This window comes from Lepeophtheirus salmonis, chromosome 10 (assembly GCF_016086655.4).
Source record: "Lepeophtheirus salmonis chromosome 10, UVic_Lsal_1.4, whole genome shotgun sequence".
Classification (NCBI taxonomy): domain Eukaryota; kingdom Metazoa; phylum Arthropoda; class Copepoda; order Siphonostomatoida; family Caligidae; genus Lepeophtheirus; species Lepeophtheirus salmonis.
This window is the reverse complement of record NC_052140.2, coordinates 18,250,132-18,268,301: the sequence shown is the minus strand read 5'-3', so window position 1 is coordinate 18,268,301 and position 18,170 is coordinate 18,250,132. Positions and strand designations below refer to the sequence as shown.

Genomic DNA, 18,170 nt, shown 5'->3' with positions numbered 1-18,170 from the left:
AAAAAGGCATATTAGACTATCGATTGGACAAGAAAGAAGATTTTTTTTTTTTGTAAAAAAAATAGACAATAGTCAATACTTGTGTCGTAGTTGGAACAAACTCTGATTTTGTGGAACTTTTATAGAATAGTCAACGATGTTTATTAGAAAAAAGTTTGAAGGACCAATTTCTCAACTCAATGTCATAGAAGGCTATGGTAAATTATGGGAGGTGTCGATAAGCATTATCGAATGGCAAATATATTTTTCAAAACTATAAGAACTCGTATTGGTCTCTTTTTACAGGTATAAGGGATATGGCCATCGTTAAAGAATATATAGCTTATAAGACGGTTCACTCGAATGGACAAGAGTCTCCCGATTGTAAGAACTTTCTAGCCTATCAAACAACTATTTGCAGAATTTTTTTGAAAGGATCAAGTAAAAATATGCCCTACATTAGAAAATAATATTCTCGAGGTCCTTTATAAAATCCAACCGATATTTATTTGACCAATGAAAGACATATGATAATGAAACGACAAGAATTTAAAAAAATGGCATAACAAACCATGCAACTCGAAGCCAAAAACGTGTTGTTCGAAATAACAGGTTATTTTATGTAATGATTACTTCTCACTCTACCATATGTAGCTACATAAAAATATTTATGTTCATAAATCAGGTTATTCTATATTTCGATTACAACCCATTCTACCATAGTTACATATAAATATTTATGTCCATAAATCAGACATTTTTCAAAAAAAAAAAATTGTTTTATAAAAAGAAGCGTTTAGCCGATAATTATCGTACAATATACATCAGGATTTTGCAACAATTTTTGGTTTTTTAGTCAAAATGTGAATAAAAGATAATCTAGCAGGCTAACCTAGTGAAACTTTGCATTTCATTTTAATTACCCATTAAATAATAATAGATAATAAAAGCCATTGACGTTTGAATATTTTTGATCATGCCTTTATTTAGTACAATGACTCTAATTTTCTTGTGAATTATGAGCTATCTTTTTAAAGTTTGCATCCAGACTGGTAGTGACAATTATTATTATAAACAATGAGTTAGTACATATTTTTTTTCATCGCCACATTCATATGAAAGATTACAAACTCGATCCGAACAATTCACTAACAAATATTCAATTGGTTTAAAAACTCAAATCCTAGTACAATCCAATCCAGAATTATTTAGTAGAAAATGGTGACAATAACATGTTCTTCATTTAATAATTTGTTTGCAGGTAAATCAACTCGATTTGCACTCCAACAACATTTGAATCTTGTCATTCCATTCAACCATTTGGCAGGTATGAAAATGGGTACCTAACCAGTTAAAAATTTAATCTCAATTATCAATTGTTGACATGTTTGATCCAATTTACTGATTTTTCCAGTATATTTTTTTAATTATTATTGTTATAAAACAATTTTGTGGGTCGTATGAATTATACTTGTAGACCAGATTTGGGAATGAATTAGATGCCTGGAGTAATTATGGGTGGATAAAAATATATTTTTATCTTTAACAATTTAGAAGATAACTCCCAAGAAATCTTCAGTCTTTACTCTCCATTTTTTCATGAGAAAACTACTCAATACGTATATCAAATCATTTGATGTGTTATGTCCTTAAGAATGAAAAAATAATAATAAGAGTTTGAAGAAGAAATGTAATATTTTGGAATGACTGATGAGTATTTTAGTCTTTACCTTAATTTCAAATCAAAAACATATACAGACTGTTTTAATATAAAAACAACCAGTATATGAGGTATTGTGGGTCATCCTTGAGCAAAAATGGCAACACTGTTGTTTTAAAAATGTAAACATTGGCTCACGGAAACTCACTCATGTTGCATCTATCATTGGTGTAACAAGAGGATAACAGAGCTTCCAATTATTAGGGGGATTATTAATTACTCATACATGTATGTATTCTAATGTTTATTTTATTAAGTGTGTCTGTGTTATAATGATATTGTACGTTAAAGGTTAAGATTTGTGAATGCACGGGAAAAAACAAGTGGAACATGCACTTGTGACGTGACTGTTTGCAATCGTTTCGAACATGCGCTAAGCTTACACATAGCATTCCCCCTTCCTCAAAATATTAAACAAAGTAGTGTATCGAAGGTGAACGTCGTTATTACTGAAAAAATATATCTTCGTCAAAATTTACTTTTTTTGTACGCTAGAGGTATTATTATTTCAAGCATTTAGGAGAATCATTTCCTGTTCTCTCGTGAATTAGTCAAGTACTTTACTGTTTCTACTTTTATTTACTTAATTATTTAATTATACGTATACTTTTCTTGATTAATTATGGAGAAGGAATTAAGATTCAAAATGATTTTCACATACAGAATGGTCAGCAGGAAGATATTTAAGATTTGATATTCATTTTTTTCTTCCAGCGACTTCTTTTGGATTTTTGAGAATGGGAAATTTAAAAAAATGAGCGTTTTCTTCGACTCAGTTCTATTTTTGCATCCCCAGACACAAAAATGACAGTGACAATTTTGGAGTAATTTGTTTCAAATTGCTTTATAATAATATCAATATGAAAATATAAAATATTTAAGACTAGAACAAATTATAAACATATTATTAGTTATTCAAACTTGTTAATACTACGTAGTGCGTACAATAAATAAATGAGTGACGTCATAGAAAAGCGACATCTTGTGAAAATATTATAACAAATATTGACCACACTATTTCCTCAGGCTAACGGTGCTCAATGTCCTACTTTGTTGAATACTTTACCCTCTCCTAAAGCATTAAATCCAGTAGCGAAATGACAGCTGAAAAATGTCTTGGTGCAGAGAAACTTTTTTTCTTCACTAGAGTTACTATTAAGTTATTATTTTGAGATATATTTAGGAGTTATGATGTTATCTTCAATAAGATATATTGTCATCTAATATATTTTACGTTTTAGAAGATGCTCATTTGAGGTCCGGAAGACAGACTTGGACTTATCTTAGCTAGAGAAGATCTTTATAATAGGGAGTTTAGTTAACCCACTATTAATTATAAAAATAAATCAAAAATTTGTTAAAACTCCTTTTCTCATAGGTAGGATATTCAAATAAGGAAAAATAACGATAAATAATTCTCCCTAGTAAATTTAGAATGTGAGGCGTGCGCGCTTTATCTATCATTCCTCTTTATTAACGTCAATAAGAAAAATAAGAGGACATCATAAGAAAAACGACATTTTGTGAAAAGAAGTTGTACCCTAGTATCTCCACAGACTAACGGTCGCGTTTCGTTACTTGATTTAAAGCTTTACCCTCCCTTACCCTCTATAAAAGTGATGTCCAGCCATTAGTCTAGCGGGAGTGTATAGTTAGGAGCCTCAGATGATTTGGCATTTTTGAGCATGGTTGATATCAAACCAAATGGCGAAACGGCCTGATTGACCATTTAACAAGTGAGAAAATACACTATGAATCTTTTCATCTATATTTTATTTCCTTTTGATAAACTGTTAGTATAAAATAAAATACATGACAATAAAAATTATGTCCGTAAAATGGGACTAATAAGCAAAGTGTATATTTACGTTCTAAAAACTGCATGGGTAAAAATTGAATTTTGCAAAGACCGATATTGTGATGTGAAATGGAGAGTTGGCTCAATAAATGTGGGGAATTTGAGAAAAAAGGTAAAAAATGCTTTAGAGCGTTCAAAAATAAGAAGAAACAAAATTCATTTTAACATACCAGCGTTTATATTTAATTCAAATATACTGAAAATTATGCCTATATTATTCGCGAGCGATTAATTCTTTTGAACGAATCTTTTTAGTGAACGTACTGAACTGACTCAGTTGCAGGAGTGATTAATTCGTTTATACCGAACCTTTTCCATATATAGAAAATATCACTCAACCTCAACCAAATATTTCTATTCACTTTGACTTTTTTGCTGAGTTATTATGAAATATGAATATATTCAAGTATGACACGGTAGTTCATTAGGTTGATACTCTGAATGCACTCTAATTTACACACACGAGCCACTTCAAAGTCACCAACTCACCAATTGAACTGTTTAAAAAAAACTGATACCCTCAAAAGAACTGAATCATCAAAAGAATTGATTCACTACAGGAGCTTAATCACCAAAGGAATAGATTCTCTGAAAGGACCTCTTGCGCTTCTAAGCATCGAGGACCTCTTCTAATATATTATAATACACCAGCCCACAGGTTATGTAGTTGAAATGCTGGTAAATAACGAAGGTTAATTTCCATCACCGTGGCGTTTCTAATCATCAGGGACCTCTTCTAATATACTTTAATACACCTCCACCTACATGTTGTGCAGGTGAAGTACTTGACCCAAAGACAGGTTAAATTCCTCCGCCAGCACTTCCTTGAACATCAAGGACATGTTGTAATACCTAAAAATACACCCGGCCTACGGGCTGTGCAGTTGATCTTACTTAATAATCATCTAATAACTAAAATGAACCCTTACATTAATAATGGGTTTACTTGACGACAAGTTAAAGATGATTATTTTTTGGTGCACCCACGAGACCCTTCCATTTCTCATCAATAGTATCTCTATACTTTGATAAATACATAGCCATTGGAAGGTAACATTATCCTATTGAGTAGGCAGCCTTAGAACTAGCTGGTGGTAAGAGGGGATATACCCGAGCCCACGAGCAAAAGGCCCCAATTTTAAGACATTATTATTACTATATATATTAGAAGAAAATCTATCGAATACGTAGGCTGTTATATATATTTCTGGCCTAGGTTACAATAAGTGTTACCAGGTGCAATTTGACATTTCTTTTGGTAAGCTTGCCATTTTTATAGCATATTTGTAATCAGAATGTTTTGAAGTACGACCATCATTTGTGTTGTTTACAGTGACTTGAAAAAAATTAATTCACTGAAAAAAATGAAATTAAGCCGTGAACATTTTCGTGCGATCCTTTTTCACAACGTTCGACGTGAATTATCACGACAACAGTGCATTGATAAACTTAAATCTTTGTATGGCATGAAGCACCATCCTATATTAATGTGAAAAAAATAGTTTAAGGAATTCAATCGTGGGCGATCCTCGCTCCAAGACAAATTCCGTTAGGTCGTCCAGAAACGTTTATAAGATTGTCACAGGTGACGAATCATGGATCAATGCGTATGAGCTCGAAACAAAACAACAATTGACCGTTTGGGTCTTCGAAGACGAGCCAAATCCAACGAAAGTTGTTCGTGGAAGAAGCACTTCGAAGAAAATGGTCGCCTGTTTATTTGGCAAAACTGGTGATGCGGCGACTGTTCCACTTGAGTATCTTAGGAAGGTCAATTTTAAGTGGGACATCACAATTTGTTTGCCTGAAGTCTTTGGGAAAATTCGAAAAACGAACAAGAGAAGACGAATCATTGTTTACCATGATAATGCAAGCTCTCACACATCGGCTCAAACAAGTGCCTTTTTGACCGGTCAAAACGTCGAATGGATCGGTCATCTGCTGTATAGTGCTGACTTGGCATACATTGACTTCTTTTTATTCCTGCACATCAAGAAAAAAATGTGTGGTCAACGATTTTCGTCTCCAGAAGATGCAATTGAAGTGTTTAAAAACCTTGTTTGCAAAAGTGTATAAATCAAGCTGGAGAATACTTTGAAAAATAATAAAACACTTTTTGATGATAAATATTTGGATTTTCATTTATTAGGGCAGAAATATATAGAGCATCCTACAACATTTGGAAGAAGGACTTAAAACCTCCGAAGCTTGTTTCATCCCTTCAAATTCATGTTCTATGAAGATGTCCAATTTCAAATTAGTGAAAATTAAACTTTAGAATATTATAATGCCTCTTCAGATGCAATTTTAAAAGTTCGTACTTTAGTAGCAGAATATTTATTTTCAAGAACTTCAGACCCTCTAGTCTGGTGGCAAAGACAACGGTTTATTTATCCTAGACTTGACTAATTAATGAAAAAGTGACTATGGATTATTGCTACATCTCTCCCATCAAAAAGTGTCTTGAGCAAAATAAAAAGAATCTCTGAACATAGAAATTGTATAAGTCCAAATAAAGTCAGCCAGGTTGTATTATTTCATTACTTTATACTAATTTGAATTAGATGCAGTTTGATATACATTAAAGACAAATACATAAATAAACAAAAACAGTGCCCTTGCTATACACACACGCCTGCATTATCTCATAGATACGACTACATTATTATTTCTTATATTACATATTTTTACATGACAAGGAGCACTATTTACAGTGCACCCTGTATTCACGTTAGCTGCTATATGCACAAGCATGAATACGACTACATCTTTATTCCATAGATCAAAGATATACTTATAAAATACATCAGGGAGCACTATATCCACTGCACCCAGTCACTTGTCATATATTAATACATTCAGATAGACAAACCCAAGGTTAATAGAAATACAAGGTTAGACCGTCATGCAATTGGGCTTACTAGAATGTTCAATTTGGACAAAACACGCAACCACTCATAGTCTATGACGTCAATATTAAAAAGCGTGGTGTAAGTGAAACATCAGTTGTACACGCGTTATAATATACCCTTGTATTTCTATTAACCTTGAACAAATCTTTCCTTACAAATAGAAAATATTGAGGTAAAAAATCAATAGTTTTTGTTAATTTTTCGAAGAGATATTGGATAAAACAGGTTTTAAGGATTAAAGGCAATCTTTTAGAAGAAGAATATTTTCCAAACAATGAAGTCAGTTATATTTTGTTTTTGCTCTAACTTATGCCATTTGATTTATTAATAATTTTACCATCCGCTGATTTTATTAATTAAAACTCAAAACTCACTGTTTGAGGATTAATTTCGGTTATTTGAACGTTTAGTCCACGGAATTAATAGCAATACCTATTGCAGCTTCCCCCTCACTATACATAGATGTATTTTCAAACTAACTCATGAATTGAAGCTGTTTTATAATACTGATGTATAATTTAGACCATATTTACTATTAATAAAAATGTCTTGCTACCAAGTTAGTGGATAATATAATACAGTATAATAGTATAAAATTGCTTTGTACCCATTACAATAAAAAGTCTAGATATGTATTCCTGAACAAATATTATTTTGATTACTGTTCGATACGGCTAAAACAGTTGTGAAGAGGATGGTAGTTAGTTTAATTATGTATTATTATGGACCAACGCGTCCATTATATACTTATATATTTGATAATAATAACATTTACCTTCAAGTGAGCTTGGCGTGTATATAAGTATTATTGTGTGTGAGAAAGACGGTGATATGTTACTTCAAATTTTGTCTAGATAAAGTGTGTGAGTGACGGATAATAAATAAGTATGCCTAGAAACATTGTTTAATGTGTGACCACATGGTCAAAGATTACTTTTCTTAGATTCGGAATCCAATCTAATTTTGTTCTAACTGCAACAACGGTTTCTGTCAACGGGAAATATTGTAATATGCCTAAAATGTAGAAATTCTAAAGTTTTTGGAAACTCTTAAGATACCAACTTGCTCAATTTGACTCGCATTTTTAAATTAGATTACTTTCCAACCAACCATATGATCATGACATTTAAAAAAATAAAATAAGACATATATATTTGTATAACATTTTTTTTTTAATATTATATCTTTTTACATATTAAATGGCATATTATATTATAAGGTAACAATAAATCTACAATTTGTTTCACGGATGGGTATTTTGAACATAAGGTACATGGACAAAATTTGCAACAGTGTATAGAACTATGTCAAGACTGGCAAAAAAATTCAGTCGGTAACTTGAGGTCAGACTCCCCCCTCCCCCAAAGTCGCCCCAAAAACGTTGAGTTTACGGTTTATTTCACCCATGAAGTACATAGACAAAACATGCAAAACTAAGATTGATAACCAATTTCTGTCCTGGAAAATTTAGTCAGATCCCCTAAAATGTACCACTTCCCCCCCTCCCCCCCTCAATTAAAACAATATGTTGATCCTACTTTATCAGGACATTATAAAAATCCCAATCTTAATATGTTGTTAGTTAAAGATTGTTTTATAAACTTTATAGATACATATTGAAATAAAAATTACAAAAAAATTTGCCATGGATGGAATGGATATAAAAGCTAAGGATAGGATGTCCCATAATGTTTTCCAATCAACTTGGTCATCTTTTTTGGGTGATAGGCTATATATAATATGCATAACTGACTACATTTTGAGTACCTCCTGGATTTGTAGAAAATTACTGACACCCGGTAGTGGACACAGATGTACAATACATCCCTATTGCCGCTGTTGAATAGTTTTTGTGTAAGATGTACACCAATAAGTAGATGACATCTGTAAATGAAGTGCAGTTCCAGTTGTTTTTAGAAAAGTACAAACCAAAGAAAGCTGATGAACGAATCACATGTGTGCAAAAGTTGGATGGCAGTTTTTTACCACCATGTTCAAAGTCAATTCTCCAAAAGATACGTCGCACTCATTTAGTTGCTAGACAGTAGCTTACTGTAACCAGGTCGACCCGAGCAGAATTATCTCCCCCAGAGTATGAATGGAAGAATGTAAATGGTTGCTACCAGTTGGTGTGGTTTGAGGGTGATTCTTCCGCAAAACCATTAAATGTTACAGAGGTAGACCTCTTTCAAGAAGATAGTGCAGAAGGTAAGTTACGAATTGTATTTTTAGGTAAGAAAACACTGAAAGTGTTAGAGACTGAAAAAGTGTACAAAATTCCCCCGAATAAATGCCTAAAAATAACAAAATTATTCAAAGATTGGATAAAAAGGGTAAATTGAGTTTAAAAACTAAAAATTATCTTGCCAGAATTTTGTCCAAATAAAATCCCTACACATTCCAAATGCATCAAAATTATATTTTATCTCAATTTTAAAAATGGTAAATGTATAAATGTCTAGAAAATCATCTTAATAAAATTATATTTTTTTGTGTCTTTTTTCTTTAAGTGTCTGTAAACTAAGATAATGATGGTATTCATGAAAGTGAAGAAAATGATAAGGGGATTCTAAATCCACACTATCCTTAGCTAATGTATTTATACTTTTTATTTAAATATGTATCTATAAAGTTTATAATACAATATGTAATTGAAAATAGGGTGAAATTGGGATTGTTATAATGTCCTGATAAAGTATTTTATAAACATATTGTTTTAATTTATGGGGAGGTACTATTTGGAGAGTCTTACTTAATTTTCCCAGACAGAAATTTATTGACAGTCTTTACTATTATGATGCGCTGAGATAGTACAACACATTGATGCAAGTTTGGTCCATGTACTCGATGGGGTAAAATAAACTGTAAATATTTTTCCGGTTCCCGTTTGATAGTGAGTCGCCCTCAAATAAGAAAAAGCCGTGTTTACGACACTGCCATCGTTAGTACTACGAATAACAGCTTTAAAATGTATTTTATAATCTTTAATTTATAAATAATTTGTCTTTATTATACAATATATTTAAAAAAATAAAGGTGCATTGGAGTAAAAAATGCGCACATTTTTTACTACTCTAATTATATGTGATTAAGTAACTTTTATAAAAATATATTTTTTGAAATATGATGCATGAGGTGTGGTAAAATGTTTTGTTTTTTATTCGTGCGTCTTAATTTATGAATATGTTTGATTTCTTTAAATTATTTTTTATTTTTAATTTCGTCATAGGCCTCATTAATCACGCTCACAAATATGTCCAAGAACTTTTTCCATGTTGCAGTACCTTCATTTGAAAGTTGATCTCCAAAAGCTTCTCCTAAATATTTTAGGAGGATGTCACAAACCGGCTGCAAAAAAGTTGTTAATATGTATGCAAATTATGTTTGAAAATTCAAATTTTTAGTTTCAGAATTCCTATGAATTGTTTTGTTAATATTATTAAAATATTTGTTTTCATTGACTGATATTGTACCTTGTAACCTTTCCAATTAAAAGAAATAGGAAAAAAGGCTCCAAATCTATGAGTTGCATAGAGCCAATTCTTATCAACTATTAGTCAATAATTAATTGAATGTTAGGAGTTGTTAAGAGCTTAAAAAGAACTAATTCAAATTAATACAATCCGCGTTCCGAATATTGATACGGGAAAAAGAGGCAGAAAAATCGAGAGCTGGCAACAAATGCGGTGGATATTTTTTATGTTATTGACATCAAGTTGATTTATTTGAAAATACAGTAGCTATCCATTTTTTTTTATTCTTTCCAACTATTCGTTAATATGTACGAATTTATTATTTAATTATGATCTATTATCATAGAAAAATAAATTTTTATCCATCTGCAGATGTAAAATTATATTAATATAAATCGTGTAAATTTCGTTTTTGAGTTCATGATATGTACAACCAGCTGCTTTAAATCATTCTACAGTCAATCCTTAAAAACAGTTGAGAGAAAATACACAAGATTTTTTAATCTATACAAAAAGGTAGTCATGGCCCACGTGGAAGGTTGATAGAAATACAAGGTTAGACTATCATGTAATCGGGCCTGCTAGAATGTTCAATTTGATGTATCATACCAACTGCTGGACAAGACAGGAAGATTTTGATAAAACACGCATCAGTGATAGTCTATGACGTCACTATTGCTAGAAATTTCAATTTGATATATGATACCAACTGCTAGGTAAGAAATCAAGATTTTGACAAAACACACAACCACTCATACACTATGACATCAATAGTAAAAAGCGTGGTGTAAGTGAAACATCAGTTGTACAGGCATAATGGTATAACTTTGTGTTTCTATTAACCTTGGTTATGAGTAGAGATACTTTCAGGACAAAGACATCAAACATATATATGTAAAACCAAAAATACTACATTAAATTGTTAAAGGTTTAAAATTGTCTACTGCACTATGTTCATCTTTTGATTCACTTCATTATCAAGGATGGTTTTTGTAGAGCACCTATGAGGTTTATTCACCCCACGCTCTACAAATGTACCATCCATAGGGTTTTTTATGGAAGGTGAGCGAACAAGTTAATCCCTGAGTCATCAGACGTTAGTGAACAGATAAACTTTGTTTTATAAAAATAGAAGATATATCACCAAGAAGTCCTTATTGTTACTCTACGTTTTTCATGAGCACACTCGCCCGTAATTGACCAATACTTAGATAATCTCTCCTCTAGAATGAAAACATGGTTTAAGTTGCTAAAAAAAAAGCTTAGGAATTACAATTATATATGCAATGCTTTTTTGCTACGGCCATAATATAATAGTGCGTAATTCAAAAGTCAAAAAGTGATTGGCGTCTCAAAAAACAACTATACGAATTACTACAAAAAAGTTAGGGCCAAAAAAACGAAATTCGTAAAAATTACTATTTCGTTTTTTTCGAGTAGAAAAAAATGAACTTCCAATGAAATATTGGAATAATAGTAAATAAAATAAAAGTTTGTAGAAATTAGCCTGGACATTCGTTTGCATTTACATTTGACTTATAAAAATTAATGTTCAACTGAAATATCTGTCATTATCTGAATAAATTATCTTTTTTTTTTCTCATCTTTTCATTAAACGTCTATTTAGAATTTCTTTTAAAGAAATGCCACAAAACGATACTTTTTGTACATACAATTTTTAAACTCTTAACTATTCTAGAGTATATTCAATTTCATGAATATTTTATAACATAATTTTTACAATATTTGCAAAAATGAATCAGTTATGGAGGGTTATTTTTTCGACATCATTATTTTTTCTAACTTTATATTGCAATTACGAAAAAAGTATTTGAAGTTTTGTGTTCCTCTTTACAATTCCAATAAATGCTATGAAAACTTCTTTGCAAAATTAGTACAAAAAAGTTTAATGCAATTTTCTTCACGAATTTCGATTTGGGAATTTTTTGAAGAAAATAAAAAATGGACTTTTTATTTAGACATTTTTTTTATGTATATATGTTGGCATATTATTTCAAGTTTATAACACAATATTTATTTTTTATATTAATAGTTCTACTACAAAGGTTACAACATCCAACAATAAGAGTTGTTTTTTTTCTTTTGTTTTTTTTGGAGAGTGAGGTTCTATGGTCAGACTTTGTATATTACCATACTTAACCGGACTTATATAGTGTGAATAATTCAAGCGAATAAGAGTAAGAATTATCAGGATTTTTTTTGACAACAATGAAAAATTCATATGATATTAGTTATTAGTATATGTAATATTTAGAAGTATTTTCTGAATAATTTTTTAATTTCTCAATTAATTTGACCTTTTCATTACTTGTTTAGATAGAGTGACCTAATTCAATTTTTTTTAATAAGTACTTAATTTGATGATGACTAAATCATCATATTTCATTATACGGAGACCCTCTATACTTAAGTTAACATGCGTATTTATCACTTTGTTTAAAAGCTTTAGTCTTGCGTAACGCAGTGACTACCATAAAAAAGAAATATTTGAATTTATTTAAGTTTTCCAAAAATCTTTTTTGTCATTGAAATATTGATTCTCATTAAATTAATTAATTCCAATACTCTAAAGTTACAACTTGTATCTTCATAAAAAAGCTTTAAGCTAATAGTAACTATTAGCAATAGTGGAATAATAATTAATGGAAGATGGAGAATTAAGGATTGCTTTCCGTCTACATTTAAATAGTACCCATATGTCGTAACAAGGGGACCTCTGCTAAAAATGTATTTGAGTAGGGGGCCTTGGCATAGTCAAGTTTGGGAAAAGCTGGCTTAAGAAATATTATATTTCTATATTATAGGGTACGGACCGGGATCAATATTCTACCCCAGCCTTCCCTCTTTTATTTACATCGTCTGGTCCCTAAAAACAACTTTTCCAGATCCATAAGAATCCATTATCTTTTTGGAGCTCCATACAACTGTATCACCCCGACAAAGTGGAAAAAGAATCACTGGGAAACGCTGCAAATGTCCAAAAAAAAAAAATATTTAGAGTATTGCACATATCTTACAAACGTATTCCTGTTTTTATTATAATGCAATAAACAATGAAGATATTATTTTTTACTAAGTCATATAACTTAATGAATTATATACAGGAAGAATTAAAAATAAGGAAAAGCACCTTCAATGACGTAATGAGGGATCGAATATACCTTTTTACTAACCGACAATTGCGACTGGACTGGAGGGGGCCGGACAGGAGAGCAGTCCTTTGTCCTAAATAAGGACCAAACCAATCCTAAACTCCACTCTGCAAAGGAAAGAATTACTTACTCCTATGTCAATAATTAATTCTACTCATATCCCAACAAACACTAACACTTATTTATCTAGAACAAATCATTAGGCTAGTATTACTCTTCATCTTTCAAGCACTAGGGATCATTTTATATGTTCTCTCTTCTAGAATATAAGAATAATGACTAAGAGCTTTGGAAAATACAAAATATTCATTCAGGTAGTAACTACAAAGAACCCTCTTCCATTTTCATATAGATATTTAATTTATCACTTGACATACAAGTCTAATGCGTTCTACAAAAAGCCTGCTAGGGCATAAAATCATTCTCATAATAAATAACTATACAGAAATAATTATCTCAATAAAAACTCGCTTGGTAATACGCATATTTACTTGAAGTCCACATCGTATCTCAAATAACTTGAATGTTGGGGCACTCGTACCTAAAAGTCTTACTGTATTACATAATAGAAAAAAAACATGCTGTTATTTTTCAACGATTAGAGTCTTCAATCATGCTTACAAATTCAGAACCAAAAATTAAATTGTTTTCAATAGTTATAAGGGTTTAATACATTATTACATTTGAATGTTTCTTTTATTTTCCTCTACAATATACCCCCAGTATTGCCCTACAAACAAATGTACTGTGTATTTCTTTAAAGATATTGCCTCATCTACTCTTGCGCACGCATCATGAATTCAAATATATTATTTTTAAGGTGTGATAACATTCCTAATATTAAATAAATACTTATCCAACAGTTGGGACTACAATAGCTACATTATAATTATGGGGCTTCTTGTTCCACCTTATTGCAGGAAAAGTTGAGATATTCATTGTTTTTTTTTATGAATTTCCTTTAAATCACATTAATTTACTTCAAAATATATTAGATGAACAGATATTTTTACATTTAAAACCTTTTTTATAAGTGGTAACAGGGCAGGATTATATATGGTATATACACATATATATATATTTGGAAATAAAATTCAAAAAATAACATATTTTCAATTATTTTTTTTCAAAAATCCATTGTTACTCACAAAAAAATCTAAAATTAAACTTCAAATATTACTTTTTCGGAAAAAATTTCAAACATCCACAGCTTTTGACAAAAAAAAATCAAATATTAACTTTTTTTGTAAAAAATTTCAAAATTCTTACTTTGGGGGGGGCTAAAGCCCATGTCTAAATGATGTGAATATAAATTATCATTGATATACATATATATTTATTCTTAAGACAACTTTTTAAATAAAATAAAAAGTTTTAAAAATTACTAAAAATTTTATAAAATATGTTTTCCTCAATGAGAGATTTAATTTTAAATTCTTATATATTATATGTATGTATATTAACAAAATGTTTAGTTAGTAGGGGAGACTGGGTTATATTTGCGAGATGTCCAGTTTTCTATAGAAAAACTACATTCGTAATATTTACGTTACATTTGTATATTATAATGCAACTGATTGTAGGAAAAATTCTATATTTGTTACCAACATTTCTTCTCAATGTTGGAACCAAAAGATATTGTAACTCACAGTACAAAGAGGTTATTTGCAGTACTTAATTCCTTTGTCCTCGTATCAATTATTTTTCTTCACTTATATTATCTATCTACACTTGACAGAAAGCAAGGCTTACGGCAAGGTATGCCCCAGAAGAAATTTGTAAGACTGAATTTTACATATATATAATGTTAATCAGTGACTTATAATGTAAATCTGATTATAATCTGCTATAAAACATTTCAACACCATTAAAATTCTAGATATTTGTTCATCAAAAAATATAATTGAGTATCCTTTTCTTCATTTCAAACTCATTTTGTATAACTATTGAAATCGTCTCTGACTAGAAATACAGTTGCATTAATTGGCAATTTGTGAGAAAGCTGCATAATTTCCATACACTCTAATTAGATTCAAAAATTAGAAAATACATGTTGGTATATAGTGTTCAATTTATGGATGATGGAGTCAAACCAACTCTGAGTAATTGAACTTTATACAAAAATCGTTACAACTGATTCCGGTTTTCCTACAAATATCTATCACATCTGTGATTATAATGATATAACTCCTAAATTTCTGTTAATTGTAGGAGGAAAACTGGTTTCCATACAACGAATGTCTAACGCAAAAAATGTAGAGCGTATTTTGTTGTCATTCGCAAAGTTTCTGCTTATTTTTCTCTAATCAGTGTATTGAACGGTAAAATTATAAATAGTTATTTTTAAGCTATAAATAATTCCCATTAGTTATTGTATGTTAATTCAATAGTTGGAAAGATTTGCCTAATTACAAACAGATTTTGTCCTATATTTTCTGTGTCTTTTAGCATGAAAGGTTGCGTGTTTCAATCAAAGTAATGACGTAAGTTATTCATCCACACTAGAATTTCAATGGGAAAACAATTTTTCAAGATAACAAATGTTTTGTCTTAATAAGGAAAAAATTCGATATAGAGCGTTATCAATGATGTCATTAATTGCATCATAATTGAGGGGGATGACATCTTTAGGCCTAATAGTTGATATTTTTACAGCAAAAAATGAACAAATCTACAATAAATCTTGATTAATTATCCTCAAATTTCCTTATAAATAAAGAAAGACTTACACTTGGATTACATATAACTTAATAACATTGATATTATAATTAAATCAATATAATATAAAGTAAAATCCATATGAAATGACTAAATTTGTACAATTCCTTTTTTAGGGATGATAAAAGTAGACTAATTAGAGAAAAATATCTTATTATTTCTATTTTTATTGTTAGTTGATTGTTTTGAATATGGAACTATGATTTCTTAACGATGTAATAACATATTTTAATGCATTTTAGAGTTTGATCATAGCCTAATAAATAATCAAACTAGCCATTAGAGAGATGTATTTTGATCGAAAAAAAAAGAGGTTTAAGTCTTTTTAGTTGTTGGTCCTAATTTTGAACTTCAACAGTTCCTCATTTTCCTTAACATGAATGAAAAATAGTTTTTATAAAACTGACTTGTTTAGGGCCTCAAAATGGGCTACATCAACAATGCTAACGTCACATGAAAACGCTCTATACAATACTCTTGACTACTTACTGTAAACTGTTGAACCAATACTCCTCTTTTCGAGTGACTATTTGCAATCTAAATAATATTTAGTAAATTATGTTTATAAGGAAATACTTTTTACTCATTATATGAAAGATTACCCCCTTAATTGTGTTAACTATTGCAATTATTTTCCCGGTTTCAAGGAAGCCAACAAGCTTTCCTAATGCCTTCATAACTATTCCTCCATGCCTTTTTAGTTTTTTCCGATCACCATTTATATCTGGAAAGAATTTCTCTTCATATACAGGATACTCCTTGAACAGCCTGAATAATATTTATTAGAATTCATATTAAATTGATGACTTATATTATAATAAGGTGACCGTATTTTGATTTTTAAAAAATTGAGGATAACTGGCGGGATAAGTAAACGGATATATAATAAAAAGGGTTGTTAATATTTAGAAACTATATTATTTAAATAGGAAATAGGTTATTGGCGCTCGGGCGCAAATAACATGGTGTAGGGGGGAAAGGGGACTAATTAACAAATCTCAGATAATTTTGATAGAATATTTTTACTTCTTTATAAATCCCAAATTTTACTGATAGAATTTGGCAGAATTTTCTTTCTTTTAGGAAAACCAATTGAACTAAATCTCTTTGGAACATATTAACATTTAAACTTTAACTTTTTTTTTTAAAGAAAAACAACATTTTGAATAGAAAACATTACTAATTTAAAAATTATGACTAAAACAGAAAGATAATTGAAAGAAAGCACACCCCTCACACGTCCATTCCCGTCACAATGAAAATTTTAGATAGTGTAACCAATTTTTATATGGGCATTTACCTAATCCTTCCGTACATAATATATAGATAGCTCAGTGATGTAATGTACACACTGAGGTGCGTAAATATAACATAGATTTTAAATAAATGGTTACTTCTAAATAAATAATAAATTTAAACTTTGTAAAATATGGTCATTATAAAGTTTCTAAAATAGAAAAAATATTATCTCAAGCTAATCATTTAAAAAATTATTTTTTTAGTTATAACCCTAGGATTAATAGAATTTGTAATTCTCCTCGTTGGGTATAGGCCTAGTTACGGGACTGACATAGTCCCATATCTGATATATTCTTTATTTTTCGAACTATGAAATAAATGATTTTTGTCTTGATTAAATTTTAATTTGACTCACATTTAAAAACCAAATGAAAATAGCTTTAAAATTTAAAAATATCTATAAAAGGTACCCAGGCACTCTGGGGAGGTTATGAAAAGAGGACATGTCTGGGGGGAAAAGAACGGTCGGTCACCTTATTAGTTTAAATAAAATATAAATAACTTTACTTCAAGAAGAAATTGAGTCCATGGTTATCTAAATCTAGAGCCATTAATTTCCAAGATTCAGAAATTAATTTTACTTCGTGTTCACAGAACAGACTCATTGTTACCATAAAACGTTGTGTACGTATGAGCGATTACTTGAATACTGATTCAATATTATCTTTATTTTAATGTTTTTATCATCATCGCACTCACATGTTTTTCCTTCTATTTCATAGTAATTTTCCAGCGTATTGAGGCGGCAGACTAAGAGATGAGTGGAACAAATAATTTTAACGTGAGCGAACTATTGACCAAAAAATAGTATTTAATTTTTTGACATATGTATAGGATTGCATATTTTAATTCAATTTTAAATGATATTTTGATTAATAGGTATTATTCATATGCTATATATGTCATGTAGGTAAATTATTGAGGGCTTACATATAACAAATTATATTCATTAATGAGGATTATTTAACCACAACATTCTATAATGATTGTGGTAAAAAGGTTGCAGACAAATTCGTTCATTGGCTAAATTATCTGTAA

General features: G+C 30.1%; 2 protein-coding genes across 2 annotated transcripts in view; both read right to left on the bottom strand.

Annotated features, from left to right (window-relative positions):
• LOC121125115 (maltase A1) overlaps positions 1-18,170 on the bottom strand; it is a 69,634-nt gene that overhangs the window by 31,348 nt on the left and 20,116 nt on the right. The window lies entirely within an intron of this gene.
• On the bottom strand, positions 9,394-17,793 carry LOC121125117 (uncharacterized). Its single transcript, XM_040720231.2, has 4 exons — positions 17,640-17,793; positions 16,436-16,601; positions 16,323-16,370; positions 9,394-9,817 (listed from the first exon to the last, which is right to left on the bottom strand). Exons 1-4 carry the CDS (start codon positions 17,744-17,746, stop codon positions 9,671-9,673), a joined length of 468 nt encoding a protein of 155 aa, XP_040576165.1. The 5' UTR covers positions 17,747-17,793; the 3' UTR covers positions 9,394-9,670.